This window comes from Eleutherodactylus coqui, chromosome 13 (assembly GCF_035609145.1).
Source record: "Eleutherodactylus coqui strain aEleCoq1 chromosome 13, aEleCoq1.hap1, whole genome shotgun sequence".
NCBI classification, from domain to species: Eukaryota; Metazoa; Chordata; class Amphibia; order Anura; family Eleutherodactylidae; genus Eleutherodactylus; species Eleutherodactylus coqui.
In genome coordinates, this window is record NC_089849.1 from 20745851 (window position 1) to 20771317 (window position 25467).

Below are 25467 nucleotides of genomic sequence, written 5' to 3' on the forward strand. Positions count from 1 at the left end.
TATTTAAATTGACTTTTTAAATTAACTGTTAGCAGGGCTTAATTTTGGAGTAGGGCTTATAGTTCAAGCATCCTCAAAAAGCTGAAAAATCATTTTGCATCCTCAAAAACTTGCTATGTCTTATTTTCAGGGTCTGTCTTATTTTCAGGGAAACAGGGTACTAGCTGAATATGCATGCAGGCGTTATATCTATCTGCCTATAATAGCCATATTCAAACTTCCAGCAGTTCATCATTTCTGATAATCCGACACCCAGACATGCCTGATTATTGGAACCTTGCTGTATTCCTATGGTTGAGCGCTTCTACAAAGTGTTTTATACCAGAGCACACTATTCAAAGGGGTTTTACCCATGACTTAAAATTGCTCCACAACCTCTCTGTCCTGACCAGGCCATGTGACTGCTGCAACCAATCACTGGTCACAGCAGTGACGACCTATACGTAGTGATTGGTTGCAGCAGTCACATGTCAATCAGGAAGACAGAGAGGTTATGAAGCAATTTTAAGTCGGGGGGAAAACCCCTTTAATCCAGTCTCTTATCACACAAGCTTTGGCGCATATATCAGGAAACTCTCTGCCCGTGTGCCCTAGCCGCATCCATCACCCACTGGCCCTCAGTGTAAGAGGCTGAAGGTGTTTTCGAGAGATCCTCTTGTATGCATCATAGCTACAGTCATTAGTCTCACATTGGCCTCTTTATTAGAGACCCTTAATTAGTAGCGCGTTGGACATCCTTTGGCCTTTAAACCACGGCAATTCATCAATATGTCCATCCAAAGGTATTAGAGGACTCCGGGTGTGCCCAAAAATCCTCTACATCACTACTCCACCCACCTGACGGGTGATCGATTCATGCTACTTCTACCAAATCTCGACCTCCCATCAGCATGGTGCAATTTGTGCCCACCATCAAAAATGACAGAATCTGTGACAGAGGGTCTGAACAATATTATCCCACCAACCTGTGAACATACCTATACAGAGGTTAAGCTAAGACAATATAGCCACTTTGTCAGAGACCCCTATCTAGTAGAGCGTTGGACCTCCTCTGGCCTTCAGAACCGCAGCAATTCATTGTGGCGTCCATCCACAGATATCAGAGGACCCACGATGTGCCAAGACGGCCTTCACCACTCCATTGGTCTACGAGCCTGACAGGAAGGGGTCACAGATTCATGCTGCTTGTACCAAACTCTGACCTCCCATCAGCACGGGGCAACAGAAATCTGGATCCATCTTATCAAATGATGTTTTTCCGCTGCTCGGTGATACACGTTTTGCGCTCTTTTGCCCCATGGAGTCTCGCCTTCCTGTTTCTCTTCGACAGAATGGCGCTGGAGCTGGTCCTCTGCCGATCCGTGCTGAAGAACAACGAGTTGGTATATTAGCTGCAGCACCAGTTCTGCATTCAGCTGTAATTGCTTGCCTGGGCAGCGCCTGTTCGTTAGAGCGATTCCTGACATCCTCCTCGACGCCTTTTTAGGGATTTTACCCATGTGGTGGTTTTAATGACATATACACAATCCCCCATCATCATCCTCCGCCCTCAACACAATCCCCCATCGTCTACCTCAGCCGTCCCCAAAATCCCCCATCGTCCTCCAATTGGCTGGCCACGATGAGATCACCGTCACTCGTCGCCACCTTGATACCAATTAGGAGCAATCAGGACTCAAGAGGAAAACGATTCAACATCACTCGGTGGACCCCGAGAGACTGCGTGCGGGCTCCTGGACACTGGTGAAAGCTATATTGATATCGCCCCCGCCATCCTTCTGAAAACCCCTGGATGCCAGGTGTTTTCACATGGAAACAGCCTGGCATCCCTGCGGGGGTTCCCTTCATCCCCGCCGTGGCTGTCACAGCCATAGCAGGAGGTTGCGATGTTCTCCTACTGTTTTCAATGGGGCCGGCGCTATCGAAAACATGAGGAAACCCTTGGATGCGACAGCCTCATATCCATGCAGTGCTGAAGGGATCCCCTTCCGCAGCTGTCACAGCCGCAGCAGGGCATCATGATGTTCTCGAATTGTTTTCACTGGGCCAGCGCTGCCGCCAGCCCCGTTGCAGACAATGGGTGATGTCACAACAAAAAAAGGACATGCTGCGATTATTTTTCACGCAGAATCGCAGGAGTGAAAACATCGCAAATGAGTGAAACCATTGACAATCATTGGTTTCATAGGCATTCGCTTTCACTCACTCTCGCATTGCGAGAAAATCGCGCAATTTCCTTTCCAATGTGAAGGAGCCCAAAATCAGACAGTCACAGAGCTGCAAGTGCCGCCCGCTGACTCGTCATCTGCATGAGCCCGTCTTTGAGTGAAAGCCCATAGCCTACCGCTGCCAGGTACCACCTACAGAACCCTATGCGGGCCTTCCTCCACCTCTGAGTCCGGTCCGCATGCTGTGACCGCAATCGGTGCGCCCCTGTCCTTATTAATCAAATCAGAATGCTTACCTGCTCGCCAAGTCGCCACGAGCGCAAATTTACGATTTTGTGATGACCGCATTCCTAGTCATCCTGGGCCGCGGTTGGACACCCCTGCTAAAGAGCATAAATTATAATGATGGCCCTTATCTGATGGCGTATGTATCAATGGAAGAAGCCGCGTCCTTCCAGATGTGAGCAATTAAACAGCCACATTGGGTCTATTTTATATTTTTTCTTGTCAAAAATACCCACATGCGAGTAAAATAAGAAGATGGCATCATGTAATCTTATATGCCGCCCGAGTCATACATGGACTGACTGGGTCCACCAGAACAAGAGGTGCTCCTTGTTAGCGGCTCTCCGCTTTGCTTGTAGAAGGGGTCCAATTAGACGTCCATGACGTCCACATTTCCTAACAACATATGTAAAGGGGGTCTCTTGCCATGTGCGGTACAGGACTTTTTGCCATACTTGCCAACTCTACCTGATTATCTGAGAGTCTTCTCCCAAAAAAGAGAGGAGCTCCCAGGTCCAGGAAATGGTTGGCACGTCTCCTGCAGACACTGCCTGGCACTGTCAATAGGGGCGCTCTATGGCTGATGATTGTTAAAGGGGTTATCCCACCAAAGCAAGGTATCCCCTAACCTGCAGACGCCGGCGACACCCACTAATCCCAAGAACTGGGCACTGGCGGTCATACATGCTTGCTGCCCTCTATTTTCTTCAGTGGCACTGCAGCAGATGGCTGAGCGCTTGAACTCGGCTATCTCTGGCGGTCCCATTGAAATGAATGAGCAGCAGTGCGCATGTGTAAACGCCGTTGATCTCACTTTAGGATGCGCAGGGGCCCTGTTCTTGGGATGAATGAGCATCCCAGCTAGGGGTGCCACCATTGTCAAAAGAAATACTGGCCAATGTAAAAGGATAGGGGTGGGGGGTGGGAATGTGACTTATCAGGACGTATGTGGCCCGAATAGTAATAGTGCCCCTAGTAGTGGCTGTAATAGTGCCCCTACTAGTGGTCCAGTAGTTATAGGGCCCCTAGTTATGGCCCCAATAGTAATAGTGCCCCTAGTTATGGCCCCAATAGTAATAGTGCCCCTAGTTATGGCCCCAATAGTAATAGTGCCCCTAGTAGTGGCGGTAATAGTGCCCCTAGCAGTGGTCCAGTAGTAGTAGTGCCCCTAGTTATGGCCCCAATAGTAATAGTGCCCCTAGTAGTGGCCTCAATAGTAATAGTGCCCCAGTAGTGGTCCAGTGGTAATAGTGCCCCTAGTAGTGGCCCCAATAGTAATAGTGCCCCTAGTAGTGGCCTCAATGGTAATAGTGCCCCTAGTTATGGCCCCAATAGTAATAGTGACCCTAGTTATGGCCCCAATAGTAATAGTGCCCCTAGTAGTGGCCCCAATAGTAATAGTGCCCCCAGTAGTGGTCCAGTATAAATAGTGCCCCTAGTTATGGCCCAATGGTAATAGTGGCTTAGTAGTGGCCCCAATAGTAATAGTGCCCTCAGTAGTGGTCCAGTAGTAATAGTGCTCCTAGTAGTGGCCCCAAGAGTAACCGTGCTCCCAGTAGTAATAATGCCTTAGTAGTGGCCCCCAATAATAATAGTGCCCCTAGTAGTAATAGTGCCTTAGTAGTGGCCCCCAATAGTAATAGTGCCCCTAGTAGTAATAGTGCCTTAGTAGTGGCCCTAATAGTAATAGTGCCCCAATATAGCGATAGAGCTCACAATAGTGGCCCCAATAGTATTAGTGACTCGGTTAGTGGCCTCAATAGTAACAGTGCGGAATAAGTTGGCGTTATACTAATAACAAGATTTATTACCTTGGAGACGACACGTCACATGACTACGGTACCCAATCATGGCTTTGCCCTGTGGATGCATCCTTTATGGCGGCACTCTAGCACTAAACTGCTTTCATTATGGGGGTGTTGTCTTTATTTTGGGGTGGGGCTAATAGTAAAAAATAAAATTCTGAGACTTTTCACATCCTGCATCTAAAGCGTTTAAACGCAAAAAAAGGTTTGGTACCATCATAAAATTGTCACATTCCTGAGCTCAGTGAACTGATTAAGTATTTATCTCTCAGCTCAGTTTGTCTGTTTTACGTTTTGAGTGCAAAACAGTCTTAAATTGCTGTGTGTGAACATTTGTATTTCAATCAAGAGGGGTGTCCTCTCTGCATTTATATGTTATATATGTGCTCCAGGTACTGGTGCATCTTGTCTCCGCCGGAACTATGGGTAGAGACATGGCTTGTGTGGGTTGAGTTATAGGGAATGCCCACAGCTGGCGATTGGCTACCATGCTGCCAGATGAAGACAGCGCCTGAGACCCGCCGGGGGGACGGGAAGAGCGGGGCCGCCTTAAGCAGCACAGACTGCCGGCGGCAGCTGGTTGGCCTTCAGCGGCGACGTCTCTATTCATGCAGCCATGTGACAGCTGCCCGACTTCAGCGCCAGAGGAGGACGGGAGAAGAAGTCCGGGAACCGAGAGTGTTTGCCGTTGGGGACACTGTCATCGGCCGAGGCAGCAGGGAAGACGGTCCGGTGTGGATAGTGACACAAGGCTGGAGGGCAGATGATGGGCGACTTGCGGGGAAACTGAAAGTTGGTCCGGGAGCGGAGATGCAACGCCACTGGGGAGAGAGTGACAGCGGGGCCAGGAGGGGAGATGGGAGGTCGGCGGGTACAGTGCCAGTGGGGCCAGCAGTATTGCGGAGGAGTGTGTGCATCAGCCAATCGGCAGCTGTGGCTGTCACCTGGCCCTCCCATGTCTCCACCCATTCTTACTGGTGGAGACTAGCTGCACCAGTACCTGTGCCCCGTCCAAACCAGTTCCATGCTAGCCTGAGGAAGGATCGATAGACGACCCGAAAGCTCGCTGTGACATCATGTATTCTTGTTGGCCACTAACAGGTCTCCTATCTACAAGATTACTTGGTTCCCCTCACTGAGAACAGTCACACTAGGGCCACTAATACACGTTAACGGACGTCTTCCATGTCAGCCTGCATTGGGGAGGCCCAATCCTTGCAGTTGAAGCCCCTATAAGCACAAGATACTGGCGGGTTTCTCTGAGCTTCGAACTCCCCTCACGAGGAGGCAGCTACAATGTCTGCGACTGTGTCTACATCTTCCTACACTGGTTCTAGACCGCACATGCGCAGTACAGCCTCCCCGCTTGTCACTCACTCGGCTTTTGCCCTGCGTGTCCCCTGCAGTCTCTCCTCCTCCTTCGCTCCCCGCCCCGTCTCCTGCGCATGCGCGGCGGATGGAACGTTGCCCCGGGCCTTGCAGTGCGTGACGTCAGCAGCCTCCGCCCTCCGCCGCTTTGCTGCATCACCAGCTCCTGCACTGCTCACTGCACAGGCCCCGAGCACCCCCTGACCGCTGCATGCACTGCCCCTTCCCGGAGATCACCCCGGAGGAGACATGGCCAAATCCGAGCAGGTCCTTGTCCTGGAGCCTCAGCATGAGCTCAAATTTAAAGGTGAGGAACCCTGGGGCGGCGTCCGCCCGGGCACAGAGCTGGGGTGGGGGTACCCCTAGAGTGCAGGGGCTGGGAGAAGGACGGGCGACATGTGGCTTCCCCGCCCATGGGGGATTGCACAACATTTGGGGGGGACGTATGTGTCATGCATCATGTCTCTGCTGTATTAGATGCCTGGCTGATCTATAGATCTATATGTGCCCTTATTACAGAGCTGGCTCACCAGAGCTCCCATGATGGAGAGCGGAGCCTACATGCATGCATCTATATGTGCCCTGCCTGTACATGTATGTTTATACACGTGTCTGTTCAGAAAATGCCAGATCATAGTGAGATGGGCACAGCGCCCCGTATACATGCCGGGCTGTAAGGCCTCATTATATCCATAGCACCGTCACCTATAGGACTTCCCGGTGAGGTCTTACTGCCGTGTGTGCAGGTTACATAAGCTGCCGTGCAGAGCGGAACCGTGCCGTGCTCCAACATGCAAGCCTACACGTTACATATATATCTGTGTGTATGTATATATACATATTAGCGTTCCGGCTGCTGAGCTGGTTAGACCCCTCTCTGACAGCCGCCCCCTTGGCCCGCTCGCCTGCCATTAGCATAGTATTGGGTTTATTCCCAGTCCAACCAGAGCGGGAGCAGAAAATAAACCCACCGGCTTTGATACGGCTAAGAAAAGCAATGATTCATGCGTGATAGCCGAGGATCCGCTGCGCTATATATAGACGCCATCATGTCGCTGCAGCCGGTGGGGTCCATGGGGAGCCCCGAAGGGTCCCGTTTATAGGCACGGGGGTTAGAGCCCAAGGATGTGATGCCTGGCTCTCCAGCCCATGTGATGCTATATGCTGAGACTTGTAGTACCGCAGCGGTTCAGGAGTCGCCGTGATCCCTCCGCAGTACTTGTACGTAATCTTATATTAAAGGGGTTTTCTGGGACTTTTTGAAGTTGCCGCTGAGCAGGTAAGGATAATATAATATTGACAGTGCTCGCTCTTTAACGCTTATTCACGTGAAGGCGTTTGCTCTCCGTATTACACCTGCGCAATACGTGGTGAGTAGAACCCATTGATTTTGATGGGTTTGTTCATATGAGCATCTGCGCACGCAAAAAAAAAAATACACAGCATGATCTATTTATGCGTATTGCGCACAAAAATAGTACATATTAAACTTCATTGCCCGTTGAAATCAGTGGGAGGAGTGTGGTTTTTTTTTGTTTGTAGAATACGCTCACACGTGCGCAAAACCTATTGCGCAAATACGCTCATGACCATGTGAAGCTGGTCTAAAGGGGTGTTGCGGGGCTTTTACCAGTACTCAGGATAGGGCATCAATAGTTGATCGGCCAGGATCTGTCGCTGGGGATCTCTGCTGGCGGTGCAGCGGGGATCGGACGTCTGCATCGGTGCGCAGGGCCGGATGTGTAATAGCTGATTTCACTGCCGTTGATTTCATTGGGAGCGCTCCCTCCTATTACACTGCTGGCCCTGACCACTGATGATGCCATCCGGCCCCGCAGCACTGACGGTGGGCCAGAGGATTGGCCACTGATCAACTGTTCATTACCTGTCCTGAGGGTAAAAGCCCGGAATACCCCTCTAACTGTCCTTCCCCTCCAGCACCGCCATTGCATTCCCTGCTGCTCCACTGGCTTCATTGTTCTTGTCCCTACTGCAGCCGCGGTTAGTTTCTTCTTCCGAAACTGGTGGAGCGGAGGGGCATTTAAAGGGACAGTCCAAGACCGACTCCGGCATTCATTCAACTTTTTGTACACTGAGCGAAATTTCCCTTTAAGCATTTTTGCGAAAGTGTTTCCTTTTCCTGGGAATGCGATCACATGATGCCGCTACGCCACTTCTGCTGATGTCACATACACGGACCCCATGAGCCTTTGTGGCTCGGTATACCAATATGTCAGCAACTGTGTCAATCTCGACAACCAACATGGCCGCTCTGGCTGCCCGCTTGCCATGTGGTGATATAGGTGTGGCAGGTTTATCATACGGCATTCTGGGAAAGTAGGGCGACAGCAGCCATGGCTGCAGCACTAGTGGCCGTGCTAGTTGTCGGCCATCTTTTTCAGAGACGTATATAAGGACGTCTGAGTAGGTTTTAGTCTTGATAAAAGAGGACGTTTCAAGGACTTGTATTTTCTGCTAGGCGGTTTTTGTTTTTTCGTAATTTTTTTTTTTTATGCCGCGATTCACTAATCCCTCTTCTCGTGTCCATGTTGTTATTACACAGCGGTCGTAACAAAAGAAACAGCGCATTGTCGCTGCTGTAATATCCGCCTTTGTACCGTCCGGCTCGATCGTTTCTCCTTTCCTGGCTTTTATCATCCTGCGTCCCCGATGGGACATCAGATTCCATTACTGAGTTGGAGTCAAAGTGCTTCCCAGCTTGAGCCGGCGTCCCGCGGGGCGATGGTTACTGCTGTTCAGGAAGATGTGGCGAGGGATAATGCGCACGTGTATGTACCATATAATATATGCGCCTGATCTGGCTGCTCGCTGCGGCCATGATCTCTTTTACCTATGACTAGCTTTGATAAATTAGACCTTTTTCGCAGCAGCTCGCGGCGCGGACGCATATGGAGTCTCTGCAGATCCCCGTTACAAAAGCTATAGGCGCTCAGTTTGCCGCCATACGGTGCTGCGGTACAGGACTAGGGGAGAACGCCTTCAAAATATGGCATATCGCGCTCGCCAACGTGTGATGTCCCCGCGGATGCAGGGCGCTTTTGTGTTTAAAAACTCGCATCATGTTTTAAGGGAAGTAGCGATCCTAAAAGCCGCGGCGGAGGATCACAGCGTGTTTTCAATGGGAACCCTCACGTCATTGTTTGCCGGCCCCTTTGAAAACAATGGGCAATGCGAGGGCCGGACAAAGACAGGACATGCCACCATCTTTTTTTTTTAGTTTGTTTTTCTGCATCGCTATGCGGTAAAGAATTTGCTCATGTGTATGACCTCATTCGAAAGAACGGGGTTCATATTCGTGCATCTTGTGACGCACAAATCTTGCGCGATTATCTAGGCTGCGTGAAAGCGAACTTATTATTCAGTTTCCGTGACAGATTGGACCGTGTAAACAGGCAGTCATTCATCTATGAGCAACTGAGTAAAGTCGGGCGGGTGGCATGGCGCCATCCCCTGGACGCTCCGCCTCCATTCACTGATGTTCGTTCCTGTGTAAAAGTGCAAGAACGATTATCGCCGGGACGACCGCCGTTCCGTCGGGGCCTGCGTTTAGACTGAACGACAATTGCCAGATTCTCGTTGGATCGCAGAAATCTGGACGATTTATCTGCCCGTGTGAAAGGGCCCTAGGAGCGCCGGAGTGATCACCGGTGGGGTGGCCCGCCGGTGTCTGCAGCCTTGTAAATCGTCTTGCGTCAGCCCATAGGCCAGTGGTGAGCCTGTGCGATGGCCTGCATGGAATGGCTCTGCAGGCCGTGCGACCTTATCATATGGCGATATCTCGAATACCTCTTTTTTTTTTTTTTCTCTTCGTATTAAAGGGGCTGTCCACTTTTAAACTATTAATGACCCGCCGACTGAGAGCGACGGAGCGATTAGTGAACGATTATCGTTGGTCTTTGCTTCCTTGAACGTCCCGTGTAAAAAGGAGCTTTAGGATAAGCCATCAGTTAGTCACTTGGCGAGGGCCACCGCCTGGGACCCCCGTCGATCAGATGGGTCTTTGTGTTTCCGCACAGAGGCCCAATTTGCAGCTGATGGTCAGGGGTCTCAGGCGGCAGACCATCTCCAATCTACAATGATGGCCTAGCCTAAGACCGGGCTCACACGCCTGTATGGGAATCGCGTGTTGCGTGGGCTCCGTACACCTGTGTGATAGCGGGTAGTTCACAGGCACTCAATTACATTACCTCAAGCAGTTCTGCTCACGTTAGTGTGTCAGAATTGCGCAAAATAGAACGCAGCATGATCTATTTTGCCATGTATCTACGTGAGAGCCCATTGTTCTCTATTGTCGGGCATATATATCGTGTATGGGCTGCGAGTATACGAGTCCTCGCCAAATGACGGCGCAGGAAATATAAACAATGCACGGTGCAATTATGCAGCTCATGGCTGGATTTACAGCTGTAAAAAAAGGTGCGGGAACCTCACGGCGCGTTACGCTTACGGCTGTGTGAGTTTGGCCTATGGGTGCTCTCACATTTGAGAGACAATTGCGCATTTTTTTGAGTGAAGCAAAAGTGAGGGAAAACGTAGCATTATGAAACCAATGGTTTCATTCGCATCTTTCTCTGCGTTTTTTTTGTTATCTCCCATGTTTCCCATGGAGCCTCCTTTTTATCGCAATACATGAACTTGCGATTTTCATGCAATGCGTTTTTAACATAAGAAAATCGTGTTGTCTAGCGAGAGAAAACCGCAAGACGGCCGTGATTTCGGCGTGTATTACGCCCGCGTGACACTCGGTGAATGGAGTCAATGAAAGTAAATAGACTTTTTTTCATTGATCCATTCACATTAGCCTCCAAACATGTGCGAGGAAAAGATGGCAGCACGCTCTATTACTCCGCATACCTCTCAGCGTACCTCTCAGCGTGAGCCTTATGGTTTTCGACGCTGTCGATACGCAATATATTTCATACGGGCGACGATTTATATGCCACCCTCGCTATGAAATGGAACGGGGAGTTTAAAAGAAAAGTCTCTGCCATCCGCGGTCTCTGCTGCTCACACAGACCGGTTAAACGCTGCGTTTTACGCATACGCTCGTGGGAACGAGTCTTTAGTCAATGAGAACTGAATCGGTGTTTAAAACCAGACGATTAGCGAATGAGCCAACTAGGATCTTTTGGAAATGAATGATAATTCGTTCGCTTATCATTTGATCATTGGCTGCATTTCAAATTCAAACATTCCAACACATTTGTGTTATAGGAGAGGCCATTAATATTTCCAAACCACAACCCCTTTAATAAGGAAAGGAGGCAAACAGAAGTGCGGCCCATACCCGGGATACGTCCTGTCATTACCCCGTGGACGTGCCGTAAGTGGCGGATTACGCTCCGTCACAGCTTGTACTGTGCAGTAGGTTCGGCCTCCTCGCGGCCTTTTTATTTATTTTTTTGACTGTTTCCGAATGGCTTCCATCTTGTACTCGCTAGGATTGAAGAGTGAGACATTTCCTTATGTTTTTCCTATAGGTTTTTCATGAGACGGGGGGTGCTGGCTGCAGCGTCTGCGACGGGGGGTGCTGGCTGCAGCGTCTGCGACGGGGGGTGCTGGCTGCAGCGTCTGCGACGGGGGGTGCTGGCTGCAGCGTCTGCGACGGGGGGTGCTGGCTGCAGCGTCTGCGACGGGGGGTGCTGGCTGCAGCGTCTGCGACGGGGGGTGCTGCGTTCCCTGCCATAGTTTTGGGATCAAAGATCCCTTAAGCTTTAGGGCTCATCCACACGGGTCTGTTCTGTGTATTACACACATACAGTGCCAAAAGTCCTCTAACTTACATTGGGTTGTTCAGACGTGTGTGTTTCACGTATTTTATGCATGTTAAAAAAAAACAAAAAAAAAAAAAACACAGCGTGTCCTATTTTGGTGCATATAATAGGCTTTGGGTGCCTAAATTACAAAGTAAATGCACGTTACGTAAGTATGCGCTGTGTACCGTGTGTCACGCAAGTAAAACAATACGCGTGTAATACGCAGACGACGTTACGCCCATTTTAGTGAACCTCTAGAAGTTTAATTTTCTGTATAAACATCACTTTCACCTCTATAGTCTGTTTTCCCCCAGATACCAGGGTTACGGCGTCGGTAAAAATGTACAGACTCCAGCTTATGTAATATTAATATGCTATAATTCAATGTGGAATTTGTTGCATTTTGTATTTTTTTATTATAAGATGAACCCCGGGTTTAAGCAACTGAAAATAGGAAAAAAATATTTCATACTAATTTAAACATCTCTGGGGGTCTAACGAAGTGGAGGGGCTACAGTCAGTAACTTTGGTGTTCTTGTATAGAAAAGTGGGTTAACAGTGAACAGTCGGCTCCTATTAAACCTAGTGTCCATTCAAACAATGGCGCAAGCACTAAAGTTTACATTATACACAGCAATGCTGCACGCACATTGTACAGACTGTACACACAGCTCTGCTACATACACACATGGCTCTGCAACGTTCATGTGCACACATACAGCTCTGCTACATGCTGGAGGGGATTGATCGGGCAGGGAGAGGGAGGACTGTACAGCCGCGGTATGTACGGCTGCAGAGATCTGATGATCGATCTGTGAGCTACCGGATCATTAAGGTAGCGGTCAGGGCTCTCTGGATATAGCAGACCCCCCTGCCTCCTCTGGGCTGTAAGGCGCAGAAGCTTTTCAGAAACATTTTAATCTTGGAACATTAAAATCTACTGTATTTTTCTTACTATATCTCAGTAGCTTGATTGTTTATCACAGCGGTGATGAAAAGCCCGATGCTGGCATTGTAATACCGTAAATGTATCACTTTAAAAAACATGAGTCACGTAAAGGAATCGGAGGACGGACTTACTGACTGCGCAGCCCTGGTAGATGTATAATGGCTACTGAAAATATGGGGGGACAGGGGGATAATAAACATGCAGGTAGGGTTACAAAAAAAAAAGTCTACTATGAAAAAAAAAACCAAAGCTTTTCTAGGTGATTCTGCACAAATCTCAATAGCTATCCATGACCTAACGAGGCACCAAAATCTGCTGGATGCCGGTTTCATTGAGATGATCGGCGCAATGTAGAATGACGTGTTTTATGCATTTTGTTCGCATGCCTTTTTGGACGGTAACAATCATAATGTGGCGTGACACATCATCTAATTGTATCGCGGGTCGTTACAACACGGTTGCGTTGTGTGGACCTGTCCTATCTAATCTCGGGATGAGCCATTCTTCTGTGGGAGGTGAGCGGTGATCGCAGTCTCCCCTGAATTCACCATAAACATCTGGTGGGTATTTTCCTCCTCGAGGGATAAGCATGTTCGGTGCATGAATGATAGTGCTTATCTCTTGGGGGAACAAAGAATCAGACATAAGTGCTATCTTGTTTTTCTCTTTCTAATTAGTATATTGTAATAGATGATTATTCTATTCGGGGGTGGGGGGGGCGGGTTATAGAGTATTAGTGGAAGTTTTTTGGTGTTGAATGCCGTGATATGTCGCCGCAGCCTTCTGTTGGAGATGCACGTTGAGCAAACTTCCCAAATACACTATGTTAACAGAAGTATTGGGTTGTGATGAAATTAGATTTTATTCCCATTTTTTAGCACGTGTTGGGCCGCCTTTGGCCCCAATGACTGCAGTAACCCTCCTCCGCCGCCTTCCACCGAATGCCCATAGATGTGTGGAGGGATTCGCCTCCATTCCTCAAGGAGAGCTTCAGATAGTGATGCGGGGATGTAAAAATATGGCGTTCTAATTTATCCCAAAGATGCTCGATTGGATTGAGATCCGGACAGTGAAGTTTGCACATTCCCTATAGACAAGCCGGGAGAGAACTGTCTCTAGATGAGAGAGGCTGACGTGGTGCCAACCCCGTGACTTGGTGTGCCCTTCTGAATTAGACTTCAGCATAAAACCTACATGGAGGTCACTTACATGCCTGTCCTGGCTGCCTGCGATCCGAGCAGCAGGAACCTGGTGATGGGCTCCCTTTTATCTAATCATTAGGGGTCTGACCACTCGGACCCCAGCAGTCCCGACAATGAAGGTTCCTGATGGGGTGGCAGTTCACAGGCACCCCGCCTTTACATTCATTCTTATTTGACTGCCAAGGATGATAGAATTCAAGTGCTCGGCTCTCTCCAGTAGTCCCGTTGGAATGAATGAAGCAGCATCACACATGCCGGAATGCTGTTGCGTTCACTCGGATACTTTTAGGTTCAGAGCGGTCGGACCTCGCTGATTGGACAGTTATCTTCTATCCTGTCGATGGTGGATAACTTCATTTTGTGGAACTCAATACCCCTTTTAATGTGTTTTTTTTTTTTTTTTTGTAAGGTCATCCAGTTGATAACTTGGGTGCGGAATACGGGCAATATAAATAGAACGCACAGCAGCGTCCTACTGAAGAGCAGGATTATTATAGACTTGCGGGCAACTTCTGTCCACTTCACAGCAACATCCCCACTTCACGGGCACCTGTCATTGGCACAGCTGCTATCTAGAATGCGGCTGCCATCACCGGGGGAGTCTTTGTAGCCTCAGCACTTGCCTAACTGGTCACCGGACCATATTGGATGAGCCGGTTAGCAGACGTAGGGTAAGACTACCTGCACACGGGCGGATTTGCATTGTGAAATCCGGGGTGGGATTCTGCCTCGGGATTCTGTAGCAAATTTATTTTTTTTTTTAAGTCAATGGAAGCTGTCCGTTCCGCGGCCATTCTGCAATCATCATTGCAGAATGGTCGCGACGGTCCAGTGTCGTCTCAACCACGCATGTGCCGGCCGGCTCTCCGGCCAGCACAATCGCAGCAGAGGAGGTTGCATCATCGCCATAGTGACGGCGCGACGTCCTCTATACTGCGCATGTGCCGACGCAGCAGAGGAGAAGACGCCGGAAAGGTAAGCTGGAGTCACCGGCCGGGCACTGGGTCAAACTCCGCAGCGGAAATCCCGCTTGCGCAGTCCGACCCGCCGTGTGCAGGTGGTCCAAGTGGTGCGGAGTCCACTGCTTGGAAGATGGAATCCTATGCTTTATTAAAACTTTACCAAACTCTTGTAAATAACAGACACCAATATTGGATAAAAAGGCCGCGGTATTTATTTACCGGGGTCACCGACAAGGGGGAGAAATGTCAGCAATAACGCTTCCTGTAAACTCTTACAGACACTTGTTTACCACCACCAAACTCTCCCCACCTTTACCTGCCCATCCGCCTAATGCGGGCGACCATCTTCCATTAACTACACTGCAGCAACCTAAGGAGGGATGCTGCTTCCTCTCCAGATGATGATGGCCCCACATCCCCGCACCTCCATATATCACTGCTGCTCCTCTGGGCCGATCACCAGCCGCTGTCGGGCCACCGGATTTTGCCTGACAACCACAGGCATGTTCCCGTCATTTTCCTTAAGCCAATCTGCTGCTGCCGCCAGCCACTCCATCACTGGGCAGAACGCGCTCTCCTCCATCTTATCTGACCCTGTAATGGCCTCTAACATATCTGGTTAACCAGAAAACCCCTCCATAGAGGGTGACACATCATCCATCCATCCATCCATCTTGTACCTCATGCTCCCCGTTTCCATGAGGCTTCCTCCTCTGTCCCCCAAGCCTCACATTCGTATAAGACCCTACACGCTGCTTGGGTTGGCCATTACTGTCCACATGGGCATCATTGGCCTGTCGGAGCAGTATGCAGTGTCATAGACTACCGGCTTACCACCTATTTGTGATACCTGATCAGGAAATTTATAGTTTATCCTGGAAATGGTCCTCTCCTGGTTTGTTGTAATGATCCAGTTTGTAGATGTGTCATATTATTGAGTCACATCCAGTGTTATACTCCAGAGCTGCATTCACTATTCTGCTGGTGGAGTCACTGTGTACATACATTACTTATTCTGTACTGATCCTGTATTATACTCCAGAGCTGCACTCACTATTCTGCTGGTGGAGTCATTGTATACAGACATTACTTATCCTGTAGTGATCCTGTATTATACTCCAGAGCTGCACTCACTATTCTGCTGGAGTCACTGTGTACAGACATTACTTATTCTGTACTGATCCTGTATTATACTCCAGAGCTGCACTCACTATTCTGCTGGTGGAGTCACTGTGTACAGACATTACTTATCCTGTAGTGATCCTGTATTATACTCCAGAGCTGCACTCACTATTCTGCTGGTGGAGTCACTGTATACATACATTACTTATCCTGTAGTGATCCTGAGTTACATCCTGTATTATACTCCAGAGCTGCACTCACTATTCTGCTGGTGGAGTCACTGACCCTGAGCTACATCCTGTATTAAGGCCCATTTAGACAAGGATTATCGCTCAAAAGCTCATCATTGTCCTTCTGTAATGAGTCTTATCAGGGATTCACAGCGGGATACAGCTGATACTATTGTTTCAGCTGTATCCTGCTCCCTGATAACAGGCTGGTATGAAGAACAGAGCGCTCCAGCTGTGTTCTCCATACCCCGCACGGAGCGATCGGCTGTATAACAGCTGGGCACTCGGAGCGGGGAACAGCTGGATGCAGAAGACAGATTTGCCTCCATTTAAAAAGCAGGAAGTGTAAGTCTTTTGGGGGGGCTCGTTCCCACCAGCGGTGGCTCCTGTTAGTGATTTCTGTTTTCCTGGTACTATTTTTTTAAAGCAGAGAACAGAAATAAAAATCCTTAAAGTGCAGCGGCGCTGTTCGTTCCGTCGTCTTTCAAAAATAGAGATGCAATGGACCGCTAAAGGAAACGTTTCTATTTTTTTTAAAAACGCGTTGAATTCATGGAGAAAGAAAACTTTTTATTTCCGTTTCAGTGCTCCAAAAACGGAACGGAGAAACCAAAATCGCTAACAGGTTACCGCTGGTGTGAACGAGCCCAGAGGCTTTATTCACACGGCCGGTTTTCCCGTTCCAGTTCTGTCTGATTCCAGGATGGGCCGAACTCGCACCGCAAAGAACCCATTGAACTGACTGGATTACTTCACACGATCGGACCGCCACCTGCCGAAGATCGCGCGTGTACGGCAATCTGGAAAGAGTCGCATTACTGTGTGGCGCAGAACCTGAAATGAACCAGAATAGAGGCAAACTGAGCAGAAGCGCTTCAGTTCCGGTCAGTGAAATCAACGGGAACGTAAAAGGAACCGATCTTTTCTGTTTAGGCGGCTCCGCAAAGGCAAAAGCGCAAATGTGAGCGAGCCCTTAATAGGGAATGACCCTTTTTCTGCTTCAATTAGTTGTATATTATTTCGCCGCCAAGATATACGGCTGAGATTGCCTACTGTATATGAGGGTTGGGATGCGTCTGGTTCATACCCGACCTAATCTCTGCCCAGAAGAGCTGACAATCGATCTGCATTGCCCTGCAGTCTTCTCTCCCTGCCTGCGGTATACAGTGTACTCCCACGGCTCCCCCTCAGATATACTCCACCATAAGTGGAAGTCAAGGATTACGGCCGCGCACATCGCTATTAATAAATGTCTTTTCACGGAGGGCGCAATATTCTACTGTAAAACGCCTAATTTATGGTGACTATTAAGCGCTGCGGAATAAGTTGGCGCTATACAAATAAAGATTATTATTATTAAAGGGCCCGTCCTGCTAGTGGGATCTGTTCTCAAGACGTCTTACGTCCTGCAGAGGCAGCTAATGGTAAAACATTTAGCTTACAGCATGTAATCAGGTCTGCGCGTAGAACTTAAGACCGCGCCAATGTAGAGCATTGATTCCTGCCCGGGGTGCCACGACTCCCAGGCTGCAAATAACTGAAGCCATCGATATTTCTTCCCACCACCCTCCTTGGCCTGTAATCTAACTCGCAGCTGATGGCAGTCCAAGGCGGCAGGCAGAAGTTGCGTCCACGGTTAGCTGCAGTCCAGTGGAAGCAGGAGGTGCCTGGGGGAAGCAGCGTGTTCCTATTCCCAGACCAGCGCCAGTAAGGCCGCCCTCACACCACCGGTCTTTACAGCGTTTAGCGCGGCTCGCTTAAAACACTCTTAAGCGCCACCATTGATTTCAGTGGGGCCTCTCATCTGAGCGTTTGAGCGCTGTCTGTTTTTCAACAATTTTTAACGCCTCACATCACCCATGGCAGTGATGGGGTTTGTTACAAACCTGCTAACGCGTTCAAAAACTCTGTAAAACGCAGCATTCTTAGTAATGCCTGTGTGAGAGCAGTCTGAGTGGTCAAGCTGGATGTTGTGTCATGAGGTAATTAAGGCAAAATAAATCAATTATCTCCGGTTTGGAGAGTGGGGAAGGGGCAGAGTGAAGGCAGGGTCTTTCAAAGGATTGAAAGATTGACAGTTTTAGTGATCGTTTTGCATAAAGTGCTAATGGACACTATTGTCTTCATTTGCATGTAAATGAGCCTTCTAGGGCTGTCTGCGGAGCACAGCAGGTGGTCTGAGCTCTGCACACAGCTCCATTGTTCTGGCATGGCCTGCCTGCTGAATACAATGTAATCTCTGACTCCCCTGCAGAACACAGCATGATGTGGTCTGTTATCTACTCTCCAGCTGAATGATGGATTTTAAGCTCACCTTAAAATCATCGTTCAGCCGAAAAGTAAATGATGGAAGCATTTACACACCCAGCAATGATCTCTCATATGCCATCGTTTGAAAGAATTTTTAACAATAATCATTGCATGTAAATGGGGTTGAGGCTGCACAATGCTTTTTGGGAGGGGTAGTGAAATCACACATTATGGGGCGAGACTGGCACTATGGGGGAAAATGAGGTTGGAGCCATTTAGGGGCATCTAAAGCAGGCAGGCACTATGGGAGCATATGAAAGAAAATGTGTGTCTGTGGCAGGTGCTACGGGGCATCGGAGGCTTCGATACCAGGGTCTTTTAGGGGCATCTGTGACATGCCATTACTGCTGGGGCTGCTAAGGGGGTGGCGCTATAACTGCTGGGGCCGCTGGTAAAATCGTATGTCGTGATAAGCTATACTTTTAGCCACGCCTCCTGTCCACACCCACTTTTTTCCCCAAGTGCTGCCTCCAAGTTGGAAGATACCGGTGTGCCGTTTGGTACCGTGTAGGAGTGAGGCGTGAGCTGTCGTAGCGCTCTGTACGTGAATTCATAATCTCGCGCCATCTTTGAGGCATCTTAATTATTTATATTGGCAGGGCGCAGTTATGTGAACGGACGCCACGCGGGCAGCCATTTTGCTTGACGAAGCTGTACTCCTGACGGTGTAGGCGCTGCTAACCTGTGATGTTGCTGGCCTGCTGTCACTTTGTAATCTTAAGAAAGTGAGCAAACTTGAGATGGCCTTGGAGTGTTGGACATGATTGGTTCGGCAATCCCCTTGGAAACGAGGGACGGTAACAAGAGGTCTTTATTGCGAGCCGGGCGATTTATCTCCTGTGCAAAGTGCTAGGTTTACAGTCTTTCCCATGCTTCCCGGGGACTGTAGGCTCGCCCCCTCCTTTCCTGCTAGTGCCAGCCTTGCCAAGAGACTTTCCCTTATGACCAATGCTTAAAGGGCTTATGCAGGGAGAAGGAAAAAGAACCCAAAATATGACTGGCTGTTCCCAAAACAGCGCCGCAGCTGTCCGGGGGTTGTGTGTGGTATTGCAGCTCAACTGTGTTTAACCCGTAAATATATGGCGCTTGGTCCTAGCCTTTAATTCGGTCCGCTCCTGCTGCCTTTTGCAGGCTGCATAGCGCACAGTGAGCACCGTGTAGAGACTGACGTTTCCTGCAGGGGGCTCAGAAATCACGTGATCGCCGGCGATCCCAGGCAATGTGAGAGCTTGCAGGATCTTAGCAGACTACAGTCATGCTGGGGGGATGTTTTTCCCTATAACTGGGGCTCCTATTTATGCCGCTCCTGTGGACATTGGGCCTATGGAGCGTTTCTTTGTGACTGATATTGTGCCCCAAATGGTGTAGAAGGCCGAAAACTGGTGACTGGTCCCCTTTTCGTCAAAAAGACTGACATACAATATGGCTGACGTTTAATGGGGTTGTCCCATCTGAAGCAGAATGTGGCCCGGCAAACGGTCTGCGGCCAGCAGTGTCCACGGAGAAAAAATGGTGACCTTGCCTCCTTATTACGGCTTATTATTGGGGTCTTGTACACTCGCAACGCAAAGGGTCTCATTTATCACTAACACCAATCACAGTGCAGCTGTCACAGAGCAGAAATGAAAGCTGAGCTGTGATTGGTTGGGGCACTCAGGATGGTGATAAGTGAGACCCAAAGTGCGTCTATGAAGTCCTGGGTGCTTCATGCTCTTTGGTGTCCCTGCAGGGCACCCCATTGTCGTGCAGTACCTCTGAAGGAGCATATCTCCTTAACCCCTTAGTGACCACCAGTACGCCTTTTCACAACAGTCACTAATGGGCTTTAAACCTGCACATTCACCTTTTTAGGGTGGTGACGTGACTTGACCGACTGACAGCCAGGCTCCTGCTGTAACCGCCAGAAATGGAAGAGAAATCAGACCTTGTCAGCTTAACCCCCTACATGCCACAGTCAATGGCAACTGCTGCATGTAAGCAGATGACGGGGAGGGAGCTTGTTGTGTCACTTATCGACGCACCCCAATGCAATCACAAGGTACCAATGAGGCTCTATGGCAGGCGGAGACCTGACAAAGGCCTCGATGTCTGCCATGTAGCTCAGTCTATCAGACCCCGCCTCCAGCAGAGTCTGCTGTCAAGATTATAAAAATATGCATTTTTCCTCACAAAAAACTTTTTAAAAAGTGGATAAGACCTAAAACTTGCTTAAACAAGCCGCATATATTAGGTGGTATCGGGTTTGTAATGACCCAAACTGAAAATCTTTTATTTACCTTGCATGGTGAACGCCATAGAAATTAATTGAAAAAACGAATGGCAGAATTACTCTCTTCCTTTTGTTCGCCTCCCCAAAAACATATTATGTTTAGGCCGAATGCGCACGGCAGGTCCAGATTCCGCCTGTGGAATCCTGTATGGAATCCCGCCCTAACCGCGGTGGGTGACCCTACGTACCTGTCATCATCTCTGCTGACGTCCGTGTGGACCCGTCGTCTTCCAGCTTCTCTGAACTGCGGTTCGTCGTCACACATGCAGTACAGATTTTTTTTAAACTCCTGCTTTTCCAGCGGAATTTGCGGCACGTCTGCAATCCCAATTGTGGACGGACCGCGGGTCACACGGCTTCCATTGACTTCAGTGGAAGCCGTCTGTGCGGGAAGCAGAGTAAAATGTAGCATGCTGCACAATGGTGGAACGTCTTCTTTTTTTTTTTTTTTCCCTTTCTGTGCCCTATCCCTCAAAAAACAAAGTTAACACAACTTCTACACCATATTATATATACAATATGGACTCTGGTTGCTATGGATGACACGTATCTGATGGTGTTGCTATGAGGCCCTGGGAGGGCGAAATAATTCATCTACTGCTATGTGCCCATTGGCATTACAGGCCAGGCTGGAGAAATGGCGCAATGTGTTCCCACCGCCGCCGGCCTCTATCATTATATTCCTGGGTTTTGTTTCCCACAGACGGCTCGAGTTTCGCTCTTCTACCTCGCTAAGGTTGGATGAGTCTAGCTGACAGATAAAGGAGCGGTGGAGGGGGCGGCTGTGGCGGCGATATGAGCCGCTCTAGAGTAGCGTTCTTATAAATAAACTTGTGACGGTTGCCAACTCCTGTAATTGTAGCCAAGCCTCGTCTGTACTAATTACATTACTTAGTGTGTGTTTTATTTTATTTTTTTATCATACTGCAACATGTGCGAGATGAGAACGTGGGTATTTATGAAGTGCGAAAACCGCCGTGAGCCACATCCCCGTGCTGGAATCCGATAGATACTTAATGGGTATCTGCCTATAGCTCTATTTACAGCATAGAAAATGGAGAGAATTCCGATAATCCGGCACCTGCCTTTCGTAAATTTCTCTATAGCTAGAATAATGATATTGTGGGATAAATACTAAACGCCGCCCCTTTTGTGCGTTCTTGCCATGTGGTCGGTGGGGTTCTCGTTCTCCCCTTTTGCTGCGGCCGGCGCTTTTTCCCTCTCTGACATTATGAATGGCACGTTGATCGCAGATCTACCATTGGCGCTCCGTTGATTTAATTGGGGCTCACAGAAATACCCGAGCTTGGGAATCACCCATTATATGTGAATGGAGCGATGGATACGGGACACAGGACCCCGTTCTTAAGGTTGGTGATGGTCTCACCACCGATCAGCAAGTTATCCACATAACTTGAATTTCTGGCACAACCCCTTTAAGGGACCTTTTTACAGCGTTCCATTAGAAGCCTGGCACTTGCTCCAATCCCCGCTGTTTAACCCTTTACATGAAGCAGTCAACACGACCGCAGCATGTTAAGAATTGACAGAAGTAGGGGGTCTCGCACTTTCACCCATCGGACCCACGTCATGTGATTGTGGGGTCCTGATGGGTTGCTATGTAACCCGGAGTCTTGAGGATGGCCGCCTGTCTGCCAGCTACGGTGGCCTGTATGGCTACAAGAAGTGTACATTTGTTTGTGCGCTGCGTTTACCCCAAACAATTATCGGTCGTTTTTGCTCATTCGAAGGATTTTTTTTTTTTAAGCGATAAACATTCCGTGTAAAAGTGCCTTTAAGAACGATCAAGTGGGATCAAAAGTAGGGAGGGAAAAAGTCAACTCGCCCCTTTCCCCCTGAACATATGCTTAAAAAAAAAAGGCATTAAATTCGTATCGCCGCGATCGTAACAACCCGAGTAAAAAGGCAGTGCGTAATTAAACTTGCACAACGCAAGCCATGTAAAAAAAAAATCTTAAAACCTGGCGACAGTAGCTAATTTTTAACTTTTTTTTCAACTGAATAGAAAGTGATCAAAAAGTCGTAGGGATCAACAGATGGGACCATTTACAAAAGTACAATTTGTTCCACCAAGGAAAAACCTTACAGTGCTGTCGATGAAGAAAGAATGTTGGATGTCTTTAAATGCGTATATAGGAAAAAATGCATTTTTTTTCCCCCAGTCTCCCCCCCCCCCCCCCCGCCCCCCCCAAAAATATTTATATTATGCAATACATTGTACCCCAAAATCATGAAGTTAAATAAAAATTTACTGGGAAAAAAACCCAAACGTTTGTTATTAAGGCGCAAACCGTCTGCGGTACTAAGAGGTGAAACGGAATTCAGCAAAGTAACTGATGTGGATGAACCGTGCGCAGCGCCATATTTCTGGCTAATAATTAGTAGAGCTCCTTCATCTCCCGCAGAGCGACGGCGGCGTCAAAGTGACACGCAGGATAATTACCCTAATTACATGATTAAAACATTTTAAAGATGTCTGCAGCAAACAGGGAGGGGTGTTGGCAGCGAGCGCGGCGTCCGGCGCGGTTCCTTCTGTAGACGCATCCTCTGGTTATCCTGCTGGATCACATCTTGTATTGATTACTTTTGACCTTCCACAAGTCCTCGTCCGTCCTGCAGCTCACGTAGAAGGTGTTCTATCCACGTTCCGAGCTTTATAAATAGCGCTACATTGCTGAGGTGGGCAGAATCTGGTTCGGGGCGGTGACCAAGACTCCTCCATAACCCCTTGTGTATATACTGGGAGCACTCGGGTGGCATGGGGCAAGACGAAAGCTGCTTCTACTGATATATTGTTGGCGCTGCCCGATGTGCATGGCGCGCACAGGGCGGTGATAAAGTTGCTCATCGTAAACTTTGTCCTTTATGGAGGAGATGTTTTTATTCCGCTACTGATAGAGGTTTTTAAGTGGACCGTATATTGAATGGCCACTTTATTAGAGACCCCACCTAGTTGTGCGTTGAACCTAGTTTCCTTAGAAATGCAGCAATTCATCATGGTGAAGATTCCACTGGGTGATGAAATCGTTCTGCAGGAATATCGGCCCCTGCGGACAGGTAGTTGCTGACATGTTCTGATCAGCTGACAGGAAGGGGTCACCTATTCATGCTGCTTGTTCCAAATTGTGACTCCCATCAGCACAGGGCAACAGAAATCTGGATTCATCTGCCCAGGTGATGTTTTTTCCACTGTTCATTGATGCCATTTTTGCGCTCTTTTGCCCGCTGGAGTCTCGCCCTTTTTGTTTTTCTCTGGGCTCGTTCACACAGCCATATGTACGCTGCATATTATGCGTGTAATAGATCCATTGTGGCTGCATAGATACGTGTGGAAAAGACTTACAGAAGGGCAAAATTTGTTTTTTTTTGGTTGTGCAAATACGCTACGTATTACACATCCAGAACCTGCATACGCCCGTGTGAATAAGCCCTTATTAGACAGCAATGACGCTGGGACTGGTTATCTACTGTTATGGCCCGGCTGTGCTAAGGAGCGACGCGTCGTGTATTTAGACACATTAATTGGAGCACCAGTGTTGTATTTGGTTGCTCCTGACTATGCAGTGCCTGTTGGTCAGAGCGATTCCTGACATCCTCCTCTGACCCCTTCGATGCAGCAAGTTGTTTCTATACTATATAGAGGATGCCCTTTCGCTGGAAGTTTTTTCTTGATCAGACAATTCTCAGTAAACTCTCAGCACCGCTATATGAAAAAAAATCCAGAAGGTTGGCAGTGAAATCCTGGCCCTGTCGAGGTGCCGGCAGGGTGCGCTCTGGCGAGGAGGGTGATGAGCTCTGGGTTGTGGATCTAGTTTAACAGGTTTCTGTTTGTTTAGGGTTGAGGATCTGTATTCTACAAGTTGATCTGGCGGTATCGCCTTTGTAATCTCTACATCTTTTCTTATGCCCCTTTTGCGCGGGATGAGAATCTCACGATTCTTGTTTGCCCGAGCACATGATCTGGTGATGTCATCACGGGCCCCACCGCGCTCGGGCATCGCTGAGAATCATGCAGTTCTTGAGCGCTAGTCATTCAGTGTTTCACATTCCGGTGTTTAAAATACCTGAGAAGTGAATGAGCCGGCGCTGATCTTTATCCGTTTTTACGTCGCATGCATACAGGCGGGTCGGATACCACATGTGGGAGCCTACAGCCAAATCTAACCTTGTGCCCGGCTGACATCCGCCCGTACCAGCTTTTCTCTTACAGTCCAGGTTTTTGGGTTTTTTAAAACTGCACTGCATAACACGCCCGCTACTCCATTCAATCTTATGTTCACTGCAAGGGGTGCAATGAATCCATAGTGAGCGGGACATGGGACCCCATTCTCAGGATTAGTGGGGGTCTCAGCTGTGAGACCACAACTGATCAGACTTTTATCATCTATGCTGTGGATTGGAGATAGAAGTCTGATCTGGTAGAACCCCTTTAATCTCTAACAATAATCGTTTCCGTTTCCATATAGCTAAAGATGGATGATTTGGGGCCTTATTTGCTCTTGGGTTCCTCGTAATTTTTTTGCTGCCCCCGGTGTTCTATTATCTCTTGTGTATATCCATTCTGCTGTATTGCCATACTCTGTATATAAGCTAAATAGACCTCCAGCTGCCGTGACTCTCCATCTGCACCTGGTGATTAGTCATATGCTGATAGAGTAAGAAACTGCCTCCACCACATATTAAACTCCTTAGATGCCGCGGTCATTATTGTCTGCAGCATCTAAGGGGTTTCCTGGGACACATGTTGATCTATCCTAAAGGGTTGATCAGCGGTGGTCTGCCTTTCTGGATCTCTGACAATGAGCCAATATCGGGTCCGCTGTCATTGCAGGCAGAACCAGAACTGGACAGCCTTGTGGTGCAGCGGCCCGGGTTGGTATTGCAGGCATATCTCCCATTGAATTTCATCTAATACCAACGCGGGCCGCTGCACTACGGTCAGAGCCGTTGGCTTCCTTCTCTGTCTGCAGTGACAGCTGATCTAATATCAGTTCCTCGG

The 25467-nt window shown here is 48.7% G+C and overlaps 1 protein-coding gene across 1 annotated transcript in view; it reads left to right on the forward strand.

Moving 5' to 3' along the window:
* Positions 1-5740: 5740 nt before the first annotated feature.
* Positions 5741-25467, forward strand: part of VAPB (VAMP associated protein B and C) — a 34785-nt gene continuing 15058 nt past the window's right edge. Inside the window, exon 1 of the mRNA XM_066587985.1 lies at positions 5741-5933. Coding sequence (XP_066444082.1) covers positions 5876-5933 — 58 coding nt within the window. The 5' untranslated portion in view covers positions 5741-5875. The remainder of the gene's footprint in view (positions 5934-25467) is intronic.